Source organism: Microchirus variegatus, assembly GCF_963457635.1.
Source record: "Microchirus variegatus genome assembly, chromosome: 8".
Taxonomy (NCBI): Eukaryota; Metazoa; Chordata; class Actinopteri; order Pleuronectiformes; family Soleidae; genus Microchirus; species Microchirus variegatus.
In genome coordinates this window covers 18,650,445-18,666,189 of record NC_139809.1, presented here as the reverse complement: position 1 = coordinate 18,666,189, position 15,745 = coordinate 18,650,445, and the positions used below count along the sequence as shown (strand labels likewise).

General features: G+C 41.8%; 2 protein-coding genes across 2 annotated transcripts in view; both read left to right on the top strand.

Moving 5' to 3' along the window:
* The first annotated feature begins 462 nt into the window (after nt 1-462).
* On the top strand, nt 463-6,046 carry armc10 (armadillo repeat containing 10). Its single transcript, XM_083893095.1, has 6 exons — nt 463-925; nt 1,692-1,837; nt 1,963-2,097; nt 3,059-3,235; nt 3,425-3,496; nt 3,588-6,046. Exons 1-6 carry the CDS (start codon nt 658-660, stop codon nt 3,837-3,839), a joined length of 1,050 nt encoding a protein of 349 aa, XP_083749221.1. The 5' UTR covers nt 463-657; the 3' UTR covers nt 3,840-6,046.
* A 2,471-nt stretch (nt 6,047-8,517) lies between these two features.
* LOC310930923 (DENN domain-containing protein 5B-like) overlaps nt 8,518-15,745 on the top strand; it is a 28,030-nt gene continuing 20,802 nt past the window's right edge. The window contains exons 1-2 of the mRNA XM_083893987.1: nt 8,518-8,709; nt 15,324-15,433. Coding sequence (XP_083750113.1) covers nt 8,592-8,709; nt 15,324-15,433 — 228 coding nt within the window. The 5' untranslated portion in view covers nt 8,518-8,591. The remainder of the gene's footprint in view (nt 8,710-15,323; nt 15,434-15,745) is intronic.

The window sequence follows — 15,745 nt, the reverse complement described above, 5'->3', positions numbered from 1 at the left end:
AAAAGTCTGATTTCAAGACAATTGAAATTGACAATACACAAAATACATTAAACTTTATCAAATTTAATCATCTCAGTATAGGATCGGCACTGTTATTGCTTTTGGAAAAGGAAATCAAAATCATCAAATCATTAAAACACAGGTCAGAGATTGGGATGCAGCCAAGTAAAAGTTGACAAAGTGAGCCACTATGTGTTCGTCTTAGGAAAGTCACCATACATCCCGAAGATTATCACGTCCCTAATAGGAAAAAAATAGGTTACTGGGACACAACAGTTAGTTAGTAAGACTCTGTCAACAAATGTCCACATCCAAATAAATGCATCAAAAGTAGCGATGTCTTGTGAGGAGTCGGTCACTCCGGGATAGATCTGATCGGCCAACACGAGCTGCCCGGAAACGCGTAACACATGCGTCATTGTTGACAACTGTGGCTCGCGCTGGGTGAGCTTGTCAGCAAACTTCTACAGTTTTCGTAACAATGACTGTTTACAGTAATTTGGCCGCACTTGGTGGTTGTTTCGAAACGCTGTTGTCTATGTTAGTTAACACATGAGCTGGTTTGGTCAGCGGACAAGGTAACAGAGTTTACACCAAACTCTCCGGAGCACCTTTAGCTTGCTGTTAGCATAGCCCAGCTAGATAGTTAGCCGCAGCATGGGCGATGATGGAAGTGTCATTCCCAGGCTCAGCAACATGAAGGCGTTGCTGGGAATAGTCGCAGGAGCTGGAGCCTCCTATGGGATTTACAAACTTATTAGCGGGGGGAGCTTCAAAAGGAGCAAGAAGAGTGTGAAAGAAAGTGAAAGTGTTTCTGTCAGGAGGAGCAGTCAGCCCGGTGACAGTGCTCTGAAGCCGGGGAGCCTTTTGGCTAAAGTGTCTGGACTGGATATTGTCTCTCCACGACCTGGGAAGGTTGCATCAGGTAAATAATGATACAGCTGGACAATAACCCCACCACCTGTCTAACATTATTACTTTGCACGAATTATTCATTTGTACACAAGAAAAATCATATAGTTTCATTAGCCTCATGCCTCAGGTGAGGGTCTTGCTTTCGGGAAGCTAATATCAGGCACTGCCATGTTTCTACAGCAGCCTGAACGCACAAACCAGCCAGAAGGTGTTTCGTATTATGAAGAGGAGGTTAATTTACAAAGATGAATGATCTCCTTTGTAGTATTTGAAGGCTACCATCATCACATAAAATCCTGACCTTAAGCAGTCCAAAAACTTAGGCTAGGCATGTTATATAGTACATCAATACATCAACATTACAGCAAAGGTTTTATTTGTATTGCACATTTCACACACTGAGGGTAATTTCCACAGCACATGTAACAACTATAAAATTATACAGATTACTGGAAATGAGAGTTGCTTTTTCTGAAAAGCTCTGCCAAGCAGAAGAAAGTTTTTGTTTTAAAATATTCTAAGGTGGAAGCAGGCCTCGCTTTTCACTAAATCTCTTATAAATAAGGAAAATGCTTCTTCCATGTGCTTAATTCTGATTCTTGCATCTGATGACCGGAGAGGTCTGGTGGGTTCCCTTTGCTGAAGTAGGTTAAGAAAGTATTTGGCTCCATCTTGTTGAGACAGATTGAAAAGCAGCAATATTTGTTTTAAAGAGTTTATTCTTAAAGGTGTTATAGATGCATATCTCACAATAATAAATATGTTTTTCGTCCTAGGTGACATCATCCATCAGTCCCCTGGTAACTTGGAGCCACAGCATCTGAAAATGCTGCTGTCTTGTCTGCAGACCAGCAATAATCAGTCTGAAAGATGTCAGATTCTACTTACTTTAGGAAATGCTGCTGCTTTCACTGTGAATCAGGTAGAGTTTGTTTCCCCATAATCTTCTGCAAATGAGGTCAGTTCTGGCTGCTTTATATCCAAGTCTGTTTTGAAATTTGAAATTCATGTCATTTTCATTGTTTTTTTAAATCACTTATTCCCCAGAATCTAATCCGGGAATTTGAAGGGATTCACATCGTTGCTGGTTTCCTCTCTGATCCTGTGGCAGACGTTCGAGTGCAGACTCTGAATGCTTTAAATAATCTGTGTATGAATATTCAAAACCAGGAGCAAATAAAGGTTTGTTGTCACTCTGTACCACAATTATAATATAGTCTTTAACCTCTTCTTCCCTGACCCTCTTTTTGGAGTCGCTGCTCTAAAATGACATGCCCAAACTAAATTGAGTAAATCTCTGCAGTTACAAGCTCTATGTGGATTATCTGGGTATCAAACTACAGATAACACATGTGCGATTCCACCAGAGGTGTAAGTTTCACTGTAGATGCCACTGTCAGAGTAAATGCACATGGAACACAGCATAAATTAAGGATTTTTTCTCTTGCCTAAAAAAATATTGCATTTTAAAGCAAATATCACCTTTAGAATATGCAGTAGGAGCTTAATAACACATGGAACAACTTGTGGACATGAGCTGTGCAAATTCTGATGCTGCTGAAGTGAAGCAAAGTAAAATGACAGAGGTTTTAGTAGAGATAGAAGAGATGTCAAGGCGTTCTCTCTTTTGGCACAGTTTGGAACCATTGGTGCCATTTGAGAGTTCTTAGGTACCATTTATTAAGACCCATTTAATTTAATTTACATGTCACTATTGGTCTAAAAAAACTTGTTTTGAAAAAAAAAGTATGATAACTCGCTGTAAATCGATCCGACCAGAATTAGTCCCAAAAGCATACTGGAACGTGTAGTTCTTCATTAGAAGTTGTTTTGTTCTGGTGGAAATAAGTTGTTTTGATAAACAGCAAAGGTAAGACAACATTTCTGGTTGTATTTCTTGAAAGTCAGTTGTTTTGCTCTTATTTTGGGGCTGGATCCGTGAATCTTGGTCGTAAAGTGATAAAAATGGCAGCATGTCTGTGTTTGTTAAAGTTAGATATGGTTTTATGACGCTTTTGTCGCTGCGTGTGATGGGGGCAACAGTGAAGAAGAGGTTAACATTATATTTTATTTATACACTATATTTACTGTGTGTCAGTATTTTGGTGGGGGATAGACTTTCATAAAAAATCTTGTCTTATAGGTTTACGTGCCTCAAGTGCTGGAACTGATTGAGATGTCACTGGTGAATTCTGACCTTCAGCTGGCTGCTCTCAGGCTACTGACAAACCTTTCAGTCACAGACAAACATCAACACCTGCTCAAGGAATCAGTCACACTCTTACTGTCTCTACTGGTCGTGAGCAGCGAAGCGTTACAGGTGCGCAACTCTTTTCCTGGTGACCTTCATTTGGAATCTTGAATACTGTAAAAAAAAATCACAATATGATACAATTTATGTCTCTATGATAAAGAGACAAATAAATGAAGCTGCAAGTGGAGGCCAGTTAAAAGCAGAATTGTTGTTTGTTGTAACCACATATGTGAACTGTTTTTGTTGTTGTTTCAGGTTCAGGCTTTGAGAGTCCTTGTGAATTTGTCCTCTAATCCAGATATAATGGATGATATTGTTCAAGCTCAGGTGAGGCTGAAGTAATACAAATGCAGTCTATGAAGACTATTGTGATGGTATTAATGAATTTGATCTTTTGCTGTGTGCTTTTTGCCCCCAGGCTCCAGCCTCTGTTGTGCTGCTGTTCGACACACGAACAGCCCCCGCAGTGCTTTTGCGACTGCTGACATTTGCAGGAAACTTAAAGTCCTGGAGGCCCTCAGACCAGGTGGCGGATGAACTGAGGCGAAAGCAGGATTGCCTCTTCCGGGTCATGTTGGATGAATCCTCACAACTCCACAGCAGACTGGTCCAGCTGCTTTCACACCCAGATGGGGAGATTCAGGCCCAGGTGGCTCGTATCTTAACATAGACCTCCCTGTCTGTCCTGTCTGTCATGCACAGCTTTTGCTTCCACACATTTTGCCAAAGCCATTAACCCATAGCCTCCTTAAAGTTCAATTATAAATCTGTTTTCATTAAAAGCACGCTGTGGATTCTCAACTTACACTCCCACACTCTAACTACAGTTTTCCAGAGATCAATACTACTACCACACAAATCTAAATGGTCTGCTGCTTCACCTCACCAGCCACTTTTGCCCAATATACAGTCACATACACAATAATTAATTGATGAGCTGTAAGTGAACAGGAAGCAGGGAAGAAAACATTCAATAGAGTGTAAAAAAAACATGCTACCTCTCCCTGTTTACCTGCTTCTGCCAAGAGTTTTACTCCAAAAAGACTATTTTCCTTCAAATACCCACAGTGCCCTTCCTTCTGAGAACCTTGCATTCTTTCTCTAAAGATATTTTCCAGGTAACATTTCTGAACCCAATTGCACTGCCAAATGTTTTGTAGAGAATGTGTGTAATCTGTGCAACTTTGACTCAATATATCACCAGCTGTGGTTCAGAGAGACACTGGGAAGCTTCCTCAGCATGCCTCAAAGACACCAGTGATACTGCAGCTCCAGCCATTTATATTTAATCTAAGTTGTATTTAAATAGTCTTTTTTTGTGTGTGTATTTGATTTGAGAAGCTGAATCATGATTATAGAAGAACCAAAGTGAGGTAAAGCTACAGTGGGGATGTCCTAACTTTCTCTCCTGAAACTCTCGGTGTTTCTCAAAGTCAAGGTTGGATCCTCGGCTGAATTTCAAAGATGTTGCGTCATCAGGCCCGGCTGAATGACTGTTCCAATTTACAAGATGCTGCAGATTCTTCACATAGAGAAGGATGCATGTTGTGTATCCTTAGAGCAGCCATAATCCTTAGCACGTGATTATTTTTATTAGGCATCTAAAAAAGTTTTGTTGCCGTAGCATATACATTTCTCTTTTTTCTCCTTCATTTTGACAGGTTTTTGGTGTAGGACCACCATTATCCTTGTTCCCCCTGTCTGGCATTTATTATATTTGAAATTGCGGAAGGTGGAACCTTCTTGGTGATGTAATGGCACACTTGCTACATTGTTCCTTTAAGACCTGGGTCATACTTATCATGTCAGTCTGGCTTTGTGCACATGTGCACGCAATCCCTCGATGTCTCACCAGAAAATTCCTTCCTTCTATGTGCTTGTATTCTTTGAGCCACGGGTATTGCATGGCTTTTCATAGTTCATGTCTTCTTCATTGTCTCTTTTGACCAAAACAATAGTGCACCACAAACTGGACTGGAGAGGAGAGTGTGTTACAGGGAGCATGCTGAACTACTGTGGAAATGGGTGGATCTCTAAATTGATGCATGCGGTACCTCGTGGACCTCTGCACATGTGAATGCAAAACTTAGGATCTGACCATTTTGCTTTCCCAGAATGCTCAGAGGGAGGTCCTTGTCTCTGTAGAACCTGACTTTGAAGGGTCCCTTTGACTTTGAGAAACACTGACTGTCTTTCCTGTGTTGAAAATGTTACCTGAGTTGATCATGGTGCTTGTTATTGAAGCCAGTGTGGGTAAGACCAACCACAGCTGCCTGGACTGGGACGTACTGGTGTTATTGAATGTCTCATCTGGCTCACAATTACCTGCAAATCCTCCAGGGAGGACCTGGAGGAAGTCACATAGTCGAAAAAGGATATCTGAATTGCTGCCATTGTTATACGGACACATGCGACTTAAAAATAAACAGGAGTGCTTGGCCTTGGACAGAAGCTCTTAGTTAAAAAATGTTGTTATGGAATGACAAAGGTTGAATTACTGTATGTACGCAGGCATCGTCACTGTAATGAGACAGATTCACAACAGGATTGAAGCTGTGAAACCATGTGCTCACTTGCATTTACAGAAAAGATGAAGGTGTAGGTCCATACACCTCCAACATGCATGAAGAATGAGGTTAAGATAATGTTTTAATTCAAGGATTTGATAGCATGAGTCAGTCCAGGTGTTAAGATATGCTGCACACTTTTGATGTTTGGACACTGACTTAATTGAACCTAAATCCTATTATGTCTCAGGCCATATGGTTTACTGGAGCTGATACAGTAGGAAGTTGGGTTACTTGTGAATTAGATGATATTTATTTACTGAAAATAGTCAGTATTTTGCCTATAAAATAAGAAATAATAAAGTTTGAATGGTTCAATAAATGTAAGACTTGTGAAAGTCCACCTCTTTCTTTCTTGTGTTTAATCTTCTTATTCTTATAGCAGCTATTACAGGGTCTGATACAGTACACTAAATACGTGTACATTTCAGTTACTCACTGCTGCATGTCTATATATCTCTGTGAGCACATCAGCCCTCCTGGTTATGAACGTGAGACTTTAACTCTCTAGTATGGGTCACTATCAAGTGACACAGATTCCTACATTACCCACAGCAAGCTGATCCCGCAACTATTCCATGGGGTTGAGGTCAGGAATGCAGGCAGGACATTCCATTTTCTCCACTCCCAAATCCTGGGATTGGAGCATTGTCATCTTGGTGACCAGTATGAGGAGGAGGTGTCAGGAAGTACTTTAAGTATATATCTATATATAATCCTCAGAGGGATTTCTCATATTTTGCAGGAGGGAAATCCAAAACCATAATATGGATTTGGATTGCTCTACTGTACATTATATTATAGTTTTCTTTATGAGCTAATATTGTCTTGAACTCTTTGTACTGTAACTAATCTACCTCCTACACCTGATCGCATTATAAACTCTCACTATAAATATAGAATCCCCCTCAATCCCTCTTTATTTTGTAAATCTATTTTTAAAAAAGGGAGGTGAAACAGTAAATATTTTCATCTCCCTTTTTGTTTTTTTCTGTTTGTTAAGAAACAACACAAATTTAAAGCCAGAAATAAGATTTGAAATTACCTGATCTATCTCTAAGTATATTTAAGTGTATAATTTTGAGTTTCGAGTAGAAATGCATTCCAGTTGCTGTTGGAAATTGGAGAGGGCACTCAAGATGGCTGCCATTCAGTCAGAAGTTAAAACACTGTTTTCATTTGTTTCGCAATCAATCGAAAACATAGTTCTGTTCAAATACTGTATGTAAGCTCTGTGTAAAACATTATCGACTGGTATTGCTAACAATGGCTAGCCTGAGCTAGCTTTTTGTCTGTTTTTTTCTGACTTCTCAACTGGCGATGTTACGCCCAGTTCCGACTTCTGAATTGCGATGCAAATGGCAGTTTATTTGTATACTCAACAAAAATATAAACGGACAAACTTGAAATGGTGAACAAAAATAGAATGTCATGACATTTGCTCAGATTCTTGATACATTTGTTTATGGAATGATTTGTTTTGCTCAAACCCAGTCGTCCAGTGTCACTCGGCCACTCCTATTGACTACAATCTCAGATTGAGTATTTTAACTCCTGAGAGTCATGGAGCATGGCAGAGTGGTGGTCAATATGTGTGACCAGTACACAGACACTCCTTATGGTCTGCTCAATAAAAGGGCACACCAAAATGTGGACTTTTGTCACTTTGTCAATATGCCACAGATGTCAGTCACAACTGAATGTGCATCATTCCACGATCGTTCCAGGCCACGATCGACAACCTGGTGATGTCCATGCGTCGCCAGTGTATCGCTCTGCGTGAGGCTAATGGTGGACACACACGTTATTGAAGTTTGTGAACTTGGCTCATCGACACCCATTGTGCTCTTCCTGCCTTTACTCCAGGACTTTTGTTTTGAAATTGATCCTAATGCTCGCAAATTAAAGCCACTTTATTGATAAAGTTGTACTGTTATTTTTGGATAGTTACTCCGGTTTGTCACATAACAATAACTACAAGTTTTTTGTTGTTTAAGGGGGACGGGGAGGCGGCTGGTCACTGCACATTTCAGTAAAAACAGCCCTAAGGCTCCGAGTGTCGGGGGCGACCTATAAGCTCGGGGCCCCAAGCAGTTGCCTGCCTTGCCTGTTCACAAGCTGCGCCCCTGGTCATGGAGGAAGTACTGAACAAATCTTTTTAATGAACTGATTCCAATGATTCAGATACACTGAAAACAACTGCTTTACAAGTCACTTGTGTGTGTGTGTTGCATGTAAAACCAAGTCACCGCAGTTTCATGCAGCCGTGCAGTGATGACTCCGCCCATGTTGAGTTGGTGCTTTTTTGTTGTTGTGGAAAACCAACATAACCAAGGCGAGGCGGGACCATAGTGGAAAAGGGCCATGTGTTACACTCTGCACTCTCACCACTAGATGTCACTAATTCTCACACACTGGACTTTAAAAAGTCAAGCGAAGACAGTAGATGAATCCAGTCCAGTTGACCTTGTTTTCATGTATTTTGTTAGGCGCATTGTTTTGCTCTTGAACATAAAATGACTTCATATAAAATCATGATAAAAAAAAAAATCATGTTGATGATGATGATGATGATGATGCTTGTGTGGCTTTTGTCTCTCCCCGTCTCTCTCTGACTCCTCCCCCTCTGATCCCTCTGGATGACCGTGGTTGGTTCATCCGGAGTCACAGACTGACCGTGTGGAACAGTCAGTGAGAGCAGGCGGGCGGACCCACGCACGACAACACGGGGAGACATCGAGGGCAGCGTCATCATTATTATTATTTCGGTACGACGACCGCACCAGCGATGAACCGCAGCCTGTTAGTCTGTTAGAAGCAAACGTAGCCGCCGTGACACCGCAAACGCGTCGAGGATGAGCGGCACCGCAGCGGCCACGGGCTCCGGCACGGCGTCCTCCTGCCGTTTCGCTCACTATCTGGTGGTGTGTGGAGTGGACGCGGACACGGGCCTGGAGCCGGACGATGGAGCAGGTTAGACGGTCAACTAACACACGTACACGACTGTTTGTGCGCAGATCAATATCATTGTGTTTGGATTGAACGCCACAGCAAATGACACAATTCATTTTATTATTATTATTATTATTATTATTTTGAATAATATACTATTATTTATTGTTTACGTTACCATGTACGTATGTCTGTGGACATACATGGCTGATGAAATGTGAGTGTAACCTTAGTGGCTGTGAAAAACATCTCCTCATCTCCCCATTTAATGACATTTCCCATTTTGTTGATCTGTGTCTCTGCTCAGCTGAAAAACACATTACACGCCTGTTCACTGTCTTTTCATCACACAGTAAATACTAGGGCCATAAACCATTCTTAATCGATGACTAAATCAACTGACAACCATTTTGATGATGAAATTATCCCTTTAAGGAGGGTTTTTAAGGTAAAACCATCATCCTTTTTTATCTCAGCTCCTTAAATGTGAATGTTTTCCAGTTTAAACTGAACATCTTTGGTCTGTGGACAAAGGAAAACAGTTGACGATGTTGCCATTTCAAGCTCTGGTTGACATATTACACCATGTTCTGACAGATCAGCTAATCCAGTCATGGATTAAACAAGCGGAGGGATTCGTTGATGATGAAAAGCATCGTTATTATATATTATGTATAACTGACTGAGTATTTTTTTTAGCTTTGCTGCTTTTGCAAGTCATCATCCACTGCTACACCTGCAGGAGAAAAACAAAGTAGAGAGAGAGGACATCATCATCATCATGATGTTTTTTTTCTGCTCTGTAAAGCTGGAGCTCAGGTCCAGCATCAGCATCAGCAGCAGCAGCAGCAGCAGCAGCCGGCTGGTGACACTGGGTTCTATGTGAGGTGTGATTATTACATGGCTCTGTGATGACGTGTCGAGAGAAACAATTCCCTCGTCTTTCCTTACTCAAGGCTGAAAAACGAAGAAGATTTGAGAAAGCACACTGCTGTGTTGCTGGAGGATGTGGAGGTTGCTATGGACGATGAAGAGCCGCAGTGATGCTACCTTGTGTCAGAGGCTTCTGGTGGTTTATTTTTGTCAAATAGGACAGCCTTTTTAGAGGACACACATTTACACACAGAGCCATGCAGGTGCAGAATACCAACTACAGCCATGATGTCACTTCCAGGTGTGAGTGGTTGACGTGGGGGACAGACACTAGTAGTACCCTGTGTTCTACCCATTTTAATGAATTCAGTTTCTTTTCCTGCTTCTGATTCTGACGCTTCTTGGACGCAACAATTTTACGACTGATTTGACTTATTTTGTAGCAGCAGTGCAGCTGATGTCGAGCACCTCCCTTAGAGGAAAGATGTTAATCTCTTTCAGTCGAGTCACACAAGAGACAGGTTTGTGTCATAGGATGAGCTCTGTTGGAACAAAATGCTCTGCTGCAGATTAGTTCTCAGAGAGATATTGCTTGTGCTGTATGATCCAAAATTGGTATGACCTTTTCTTTATCTTTCTTGTCATTTTCATAAAAATAAAACCAAAATCAAGATGCTTTGACATTTTTGTCTGTTAACCAAACAAAACATTTGTTATTGTCCTCCACACATTCTTTAAAGCATTGTAAAAGCACATGGCGACACAGGGATGTAGAACCTATCATACCAGATAGTATGAACCTAAGAGAGGAAAAAGACTAGACAAGGACACAATAACAACAACAGCAGCAGCAGCAATAGTGGTAGCATACAACAAATAAATAGTATATCAATAAATTGTACATACATGCATATGACTTTAAAGTCACAAATGAATGTGTGTAGAAAAAGCAAATTAGCTGTAAAATAGATGTATAAATGTGCTGTAAACCAGTGGTTCTCAAACGTTTTATACCAACAACAGTGTTTCTGATTGTCCTCCAAGTACCACCAGAGGAAGCTTGCGTACTACTGGTGCTACATGTACCACAGTTTGAGAACCATAGCTGTAAATAGCAAAGTCTACAGCCAACAGCACATATTTTCAGATTTCACCCTTATGCTCCTTTGACATCAAATTCTATCTTACTTAAATCAAAGCATTTTCTTGATTTGGATCTGACACTTGTTAGTTTGAACTAACCCTGGTGATATTTGAGTTAACTAAGTAACCTGGTGGTCTTTGAGCTAACTAACCCTGGTGATCTTTGAGCTAACTAACCCTGGTAGTCTTTGAGCTAACTAACTATCTCTGGTGGTCTTTGAGCTAACTAACCCTGGTGGTCTTTGAGCTAACTAACCCTGGTGGTCTTTGAGCTAACTAACTATCTCTGGTGGTCTTTGAGCTAACTAACCCTGGTGGTCTTTGAGCTAACTAATTAACCTGGTGGTCTTTGAATTAACTAACCCCGGTAGTCTTTAAACTAACTAACCCTGGTGATCTTTGAGCTAACTAACTATCTCTTGTGGTCTTTGAGCTAATTAACCCTGGTGGTCTTTGAGCTAACTAACCCTGGTGGTCTTTGAGCTAACTAACCCTGGTGGTCTTTGAGCTAACTAACCCTGATGGTCTTTGAGCTAACTAATTAACCTGGTGGTCTGTGAGCTAACTAACCCTGGTGGTCTTTAAGCTAACTAACCCTGGTGGTCTTTGAGTTAACTAACCCTGGTAGTCTTTGAGCTAACTAACCCTGGTGATCTTTGAGCTAACTAACTATCTCTGGTGGTCTTTGAGCTAACTAACCCTGGTGGTCTTTGAGCTAACTAACTATCTCTGGTGGTCTTTGAGCTAACTAACCCTGGTGGTCTTTGAGCTAACTAACTATCTCTGGTGGTCTTTGAGCTAACTAACCCTGGTGGTCTTTGAGCTAACTAACCCTGGTGGTCTTTGAGCTAACTAATTAACCTGGTGGTCTTTGAGCTAACTAACCCCGGTAGTCTTTAAACTAACTAACCCTGGTGATCTTTGAGCTAACTAACTATCTCTTGTGGTCTTTGAGCTAATTAACCCTGGTGGTCTTTGAGCTAACTAACCCTGGTGGTCTTTGAGCTAACTAACCCTGGTGGTCTTTGAGCTAACTAACCCTGATGGTCTTTGAGCTAACTAATTAACCTGGTGGTCTGTGAGCTAACTAACCCTGGTGGTCTTTAAGCTAACTAACCCTGGTGGTCTTTGAGTAAACTAACCCTGGTGGTCTCTGAGCTAACTAACCCTGGTGGTCTTTGAGCTAACCCTGGTGGTCTTTGAACTAACTAACCCTGGTGGTCTTTGAGCTAACTAAGCCTGGTTGTCTTTGTAGCTAACTAACCCTGGTGGTCTTTGAGCTAACTAACCCTGGTGGTCTTTGCAGCTAACTAACCCTGGTTGTCTTGGAGCTAACTAACCCGGGTGGTCTTTGTAGCTAACTAACCCTGGTGGTCTTTGAGCTAACTAACCCTGGTGGTATTTGAGCTAACTAACCCTGGTGGTATTTGAGCTTACTAACCCTGGTGGTCTTTGCAGCTAACTAACCCTGGTGGTCTTGGAGCTAACTAACCCTGGTGGTATTTGAGCTAACTAACCCTGGTGGTATTTGAGCTAACTAACCCTGGTGGTCGTTGAGCTAACTAACCCTGGTGGTCGTTGAGCTAACTAACCCTGGTGGTCGTTGAGCTGACTAATTAACCTGGGGGTCTTTGATCTAACTAACCCTGGTGGCCTTTGAGCTAACTATTTGACCTGTGGTCTTTGAGCTAACTAATTAACCTGGTGATCTTTGAGCTAACTAATTAACCTGGTGGTCTTTGAGCTAACTAATTGACCTGATGGTCTTTGAGCTAACTAAGCCTGGTGGTCTTTGAGCTAACTAATTAACCTGGTGATCTTTGAGCTAACTAAGCCTGGTGGTCTGTGAGCTAACTAATTAACCTGGTGATCTTTGAGCTAACTAAGCTTGGTGGTCTGTGAGCTAACTAATTAACCTGGTGATCTCTGAGCTAACTAGTTAACCTGGTGATCTCTGAGCTAACTAGTTAACCAGGTGATCTCTGAGCTGGACCCTGCAGAGACAAACACAGATCAGCTTATGTAACATCAGGTGGTCTCAGACTCACTGCAGCAGGAGGCTCAGTCTGTATCTGTTAAATAAAGTATTTCTGTGTGTGATGGCGTTCTCCTCTATAAGGTCTGCTCTAAAACAGGAGATAGTTATTCCTTTTTAATGTGAGGTCACACGGTGTCTCTTTGTGTGTGTGTGTAATTAGTGCATGCCTACGCAGACACAATCTGCTCTTGTTGGCGTCTGAATAGATGCCACTGTGTTTCCTGCGGTCTAATCAAATTTCACGTGACGCTGCCCGTTTCAGTGGCTGAGGCTTGAGCGTCAGCTCTGGCCAAGAGGATTGTCACAGGGCGATGACATCAGTGAACTCCCTGACTGAACATTTGATCCAATCTCTGCAGAGAGACACGTATTCAGACGTGTATTCAGAGTTTCTACTTTGTTTTTAATATCCACTGCATTTTCCATTGTCACTTCATGATATCAGTCTGTGGCAGTCATCATCCTCATCCGCTCGTGTAATGATGTGTCTCTGTGGGTGAATATGACAGATGTCTATGTTACGGTTCAATCATGCTCCTGAGTAACAGACTCGGGGGACAATACATCTTTGTGATGAAAGTCTAAACTGCAAAAACATGGAAACAGAAATGTTGTTAGCTAAAATCTTACATAGATCACATTTTAATAATATTTAAATATTATTCTCTGTATCTTCAGCTAAATGGCTGTTTGCAAAAGATCTTTTGGAAGTGTTACCCTGGGTTTTATTTTTTCCTTTCCTGTGTTTTGCTTTTATTGAATGGACAGGGGGCCCACGGTTGGTGTAGTGGTTAGCACTCTTGCCTTTGCAGCAAGAAGACCCGTTTGGAACAACTTCGGAACAGGGGCCTTTCTGCAAGGAGTTTGCATGTTCTCCCCGTGTGTGTGTGTTGGTTTTTTCCGGGTTCTCCGGCTTCCTCCCACAGTCCAAAAACATGCGATATGAGGATTAGGTGAATTGGTCACTCTAAATTGACCGTAGGCATGAGAGTGAATGGTTGTTTGTCTCTATATGTGGCCCTGTGATGAACTGGCGAACTGTCCAGGGTGTACCCCGCATATCGCCCAATGTCAGCTGAGATAGGCACAGCACCCCCGGGACCCTCTGGTGGAGGATAAAGCGGTAGATAATGGATCGATGGATGAATGGACAAGGAAAAAAAGGTTTAGTAACATTTATTAGTGACCTTTCCATTCCAAGCTAGGAATGGAAAGGAATGTAGCTAGGACAGGGGTCTCAAATGACCTGGAGGCCACTAAGGGCCTCGTCTGGTCAGGAGGGGGCCGGTCAAGTGAGCACATTTAAAATGATATCATGATATTCCATTGTGATATTGCAACAAAGAACACTACTTACATTTCATAGCCCAGATAATAAATGAATAAGTAAATAATCAGTATTATTGTTCTCTCTTGTGTGTGTTTTTGCAGTGTGAGAGGAGGAAACGTGCTAATTACATGTGAAACAGCCATTTAAAGACTAAAACAAACCTCCCTCCTCCTCTTTCTCTGTCACAGTAAGTGATAAAACGCTTGTGGGATTGTTATATGGTTTTTAAAGTCAGCTTCAGTTCATTATTGGCTATGTTGGAGGGTTAGCTGGAACACTATCACCTGACTCCATCAACATACTGAAGAGTTCTACTGCAAAGAAAGTGACGATTCGATGGACGTGCCGGGTGCAGCTGACGTGCCGGGTGCCGCTTTGAGATCATGGTAGCGAATGTGGCTACCATGGCAACTAGATGTCTCCGTCTCTGAGCACTGACACCAGTTTGTATCCTGAGCAAAGAACACAGACCCCCCCCGCGATCCATCAGCTTTGGGCTCCACCCACCAGTGTGACTCAGATTTTCGTGGCGCTCCTTCCTCGCTCAGCCTCCAGCACGGTTTCCTCTCTCTCGGGGGTTCCTGTGCGTCAGCTTGTTTTGTTCCTGTGATTCAGTGATGTCAGTTGAAGCTTGAACATGAATTCCGGGAGATTCGAGGCAGGTCCTGAGGACCACGAGGAGCACGGTGAGGATAGTGCTGTTCGAGGGCATTCCCTGAGAAAGTGCCTGAGTAATGAAAGGCAGCACACAGTGAGGTGGACACACGGCTGCAGAGGAAGAGGAGAAACATGAGCCAGCAGAGCAGTGCATCAAATATGAGCTTTGTGAAAGCAGAAATAGTTTTGTCTATCCCCTTAATAACCTTGACTGTTATTCAGCCTTTATCATCAGCCTGAAAGCTGAATTAATATTAACGTTTCATATTTTTAAAAAGATGTTTTCTGCTGCATTAGTGTTACTGCACCACTTTCACAGTCTGTCTCTATGGTAATGAGTTTAGTTACATAAGGGTTGGAAGGCTTTTCCTTCTTTGTTGTACAGTGGCCCTCACTGTCCACAATACATGAATGTCTGAAGATCTGTATCAGACAGGATTGTCCTTCCTGAGCTTCTTTCTTTTTTTAATGCATTTATAAATCAAAGTGGCTTTCACTTTGAAGCGTCCTCTGCTCTGATTCTCATCCATAAACGAGAGTCATTGTTCAGTTTCATGTGTTCATGTGATGACGCCGTGTCTGTTTGTCCTTCAGGAGACGGCTTTGAGCAGAGCCCCATTCGACGGTCCTTCAAGTCTAAGGTTCTGGTTCACTACCCTGAAAACACAGACAGGAGCCCCTTCAATAAAGATGCTGTCAACATGGTGAGGTTTTGTTTTGTTAAGGATGGCATGATGGTGTCCTATACTCATGTCACAAACCTGAGTATCTACTGGAATACTGATTGATATCATTCATTTTAGACTGTTTAGTAAAATTGAAGCCCCATTCAACAGAAAGATGGCAGATTTAAGAGATGTCACAGATCTGGTCTTTTACTCAGTTCATCTTTTTCACAATAAATGCCATTCTGCATTTTTTGTGAAGATAAGCAAATAATTTAAAACATTTTTTTTTTTACAAAATAGTAATAATAGCCCTAAAAGACCAGATATTTATGCTGGTGGGCGCCAGTT

Excerpts from the sequence above, each read along its gene's own strand:
- armc10 (XM_083893095.1), top strand. The coding sequence starts at position 658 with ATGGGCGATGATGGAAGTGTCATTCCCAGGCTCAGCAACATGAAGGCG. Across the intron at positions 926-1,691 it reads ACCTGGGAAGGTTGCATCAG|GTGACATCATCCATCAGTCC; the intron begins GTAAATAATGAT and ends TTTTCGTCCTAG. Across the intron at positions 3,497-3,587 it reads ATGATATTGTTCAAGCTCAG|GCTCCAGCCTCTGTTGTGCT; the intron begins GTGAGGCTGAAG and ends TTTTGCCCCCAG.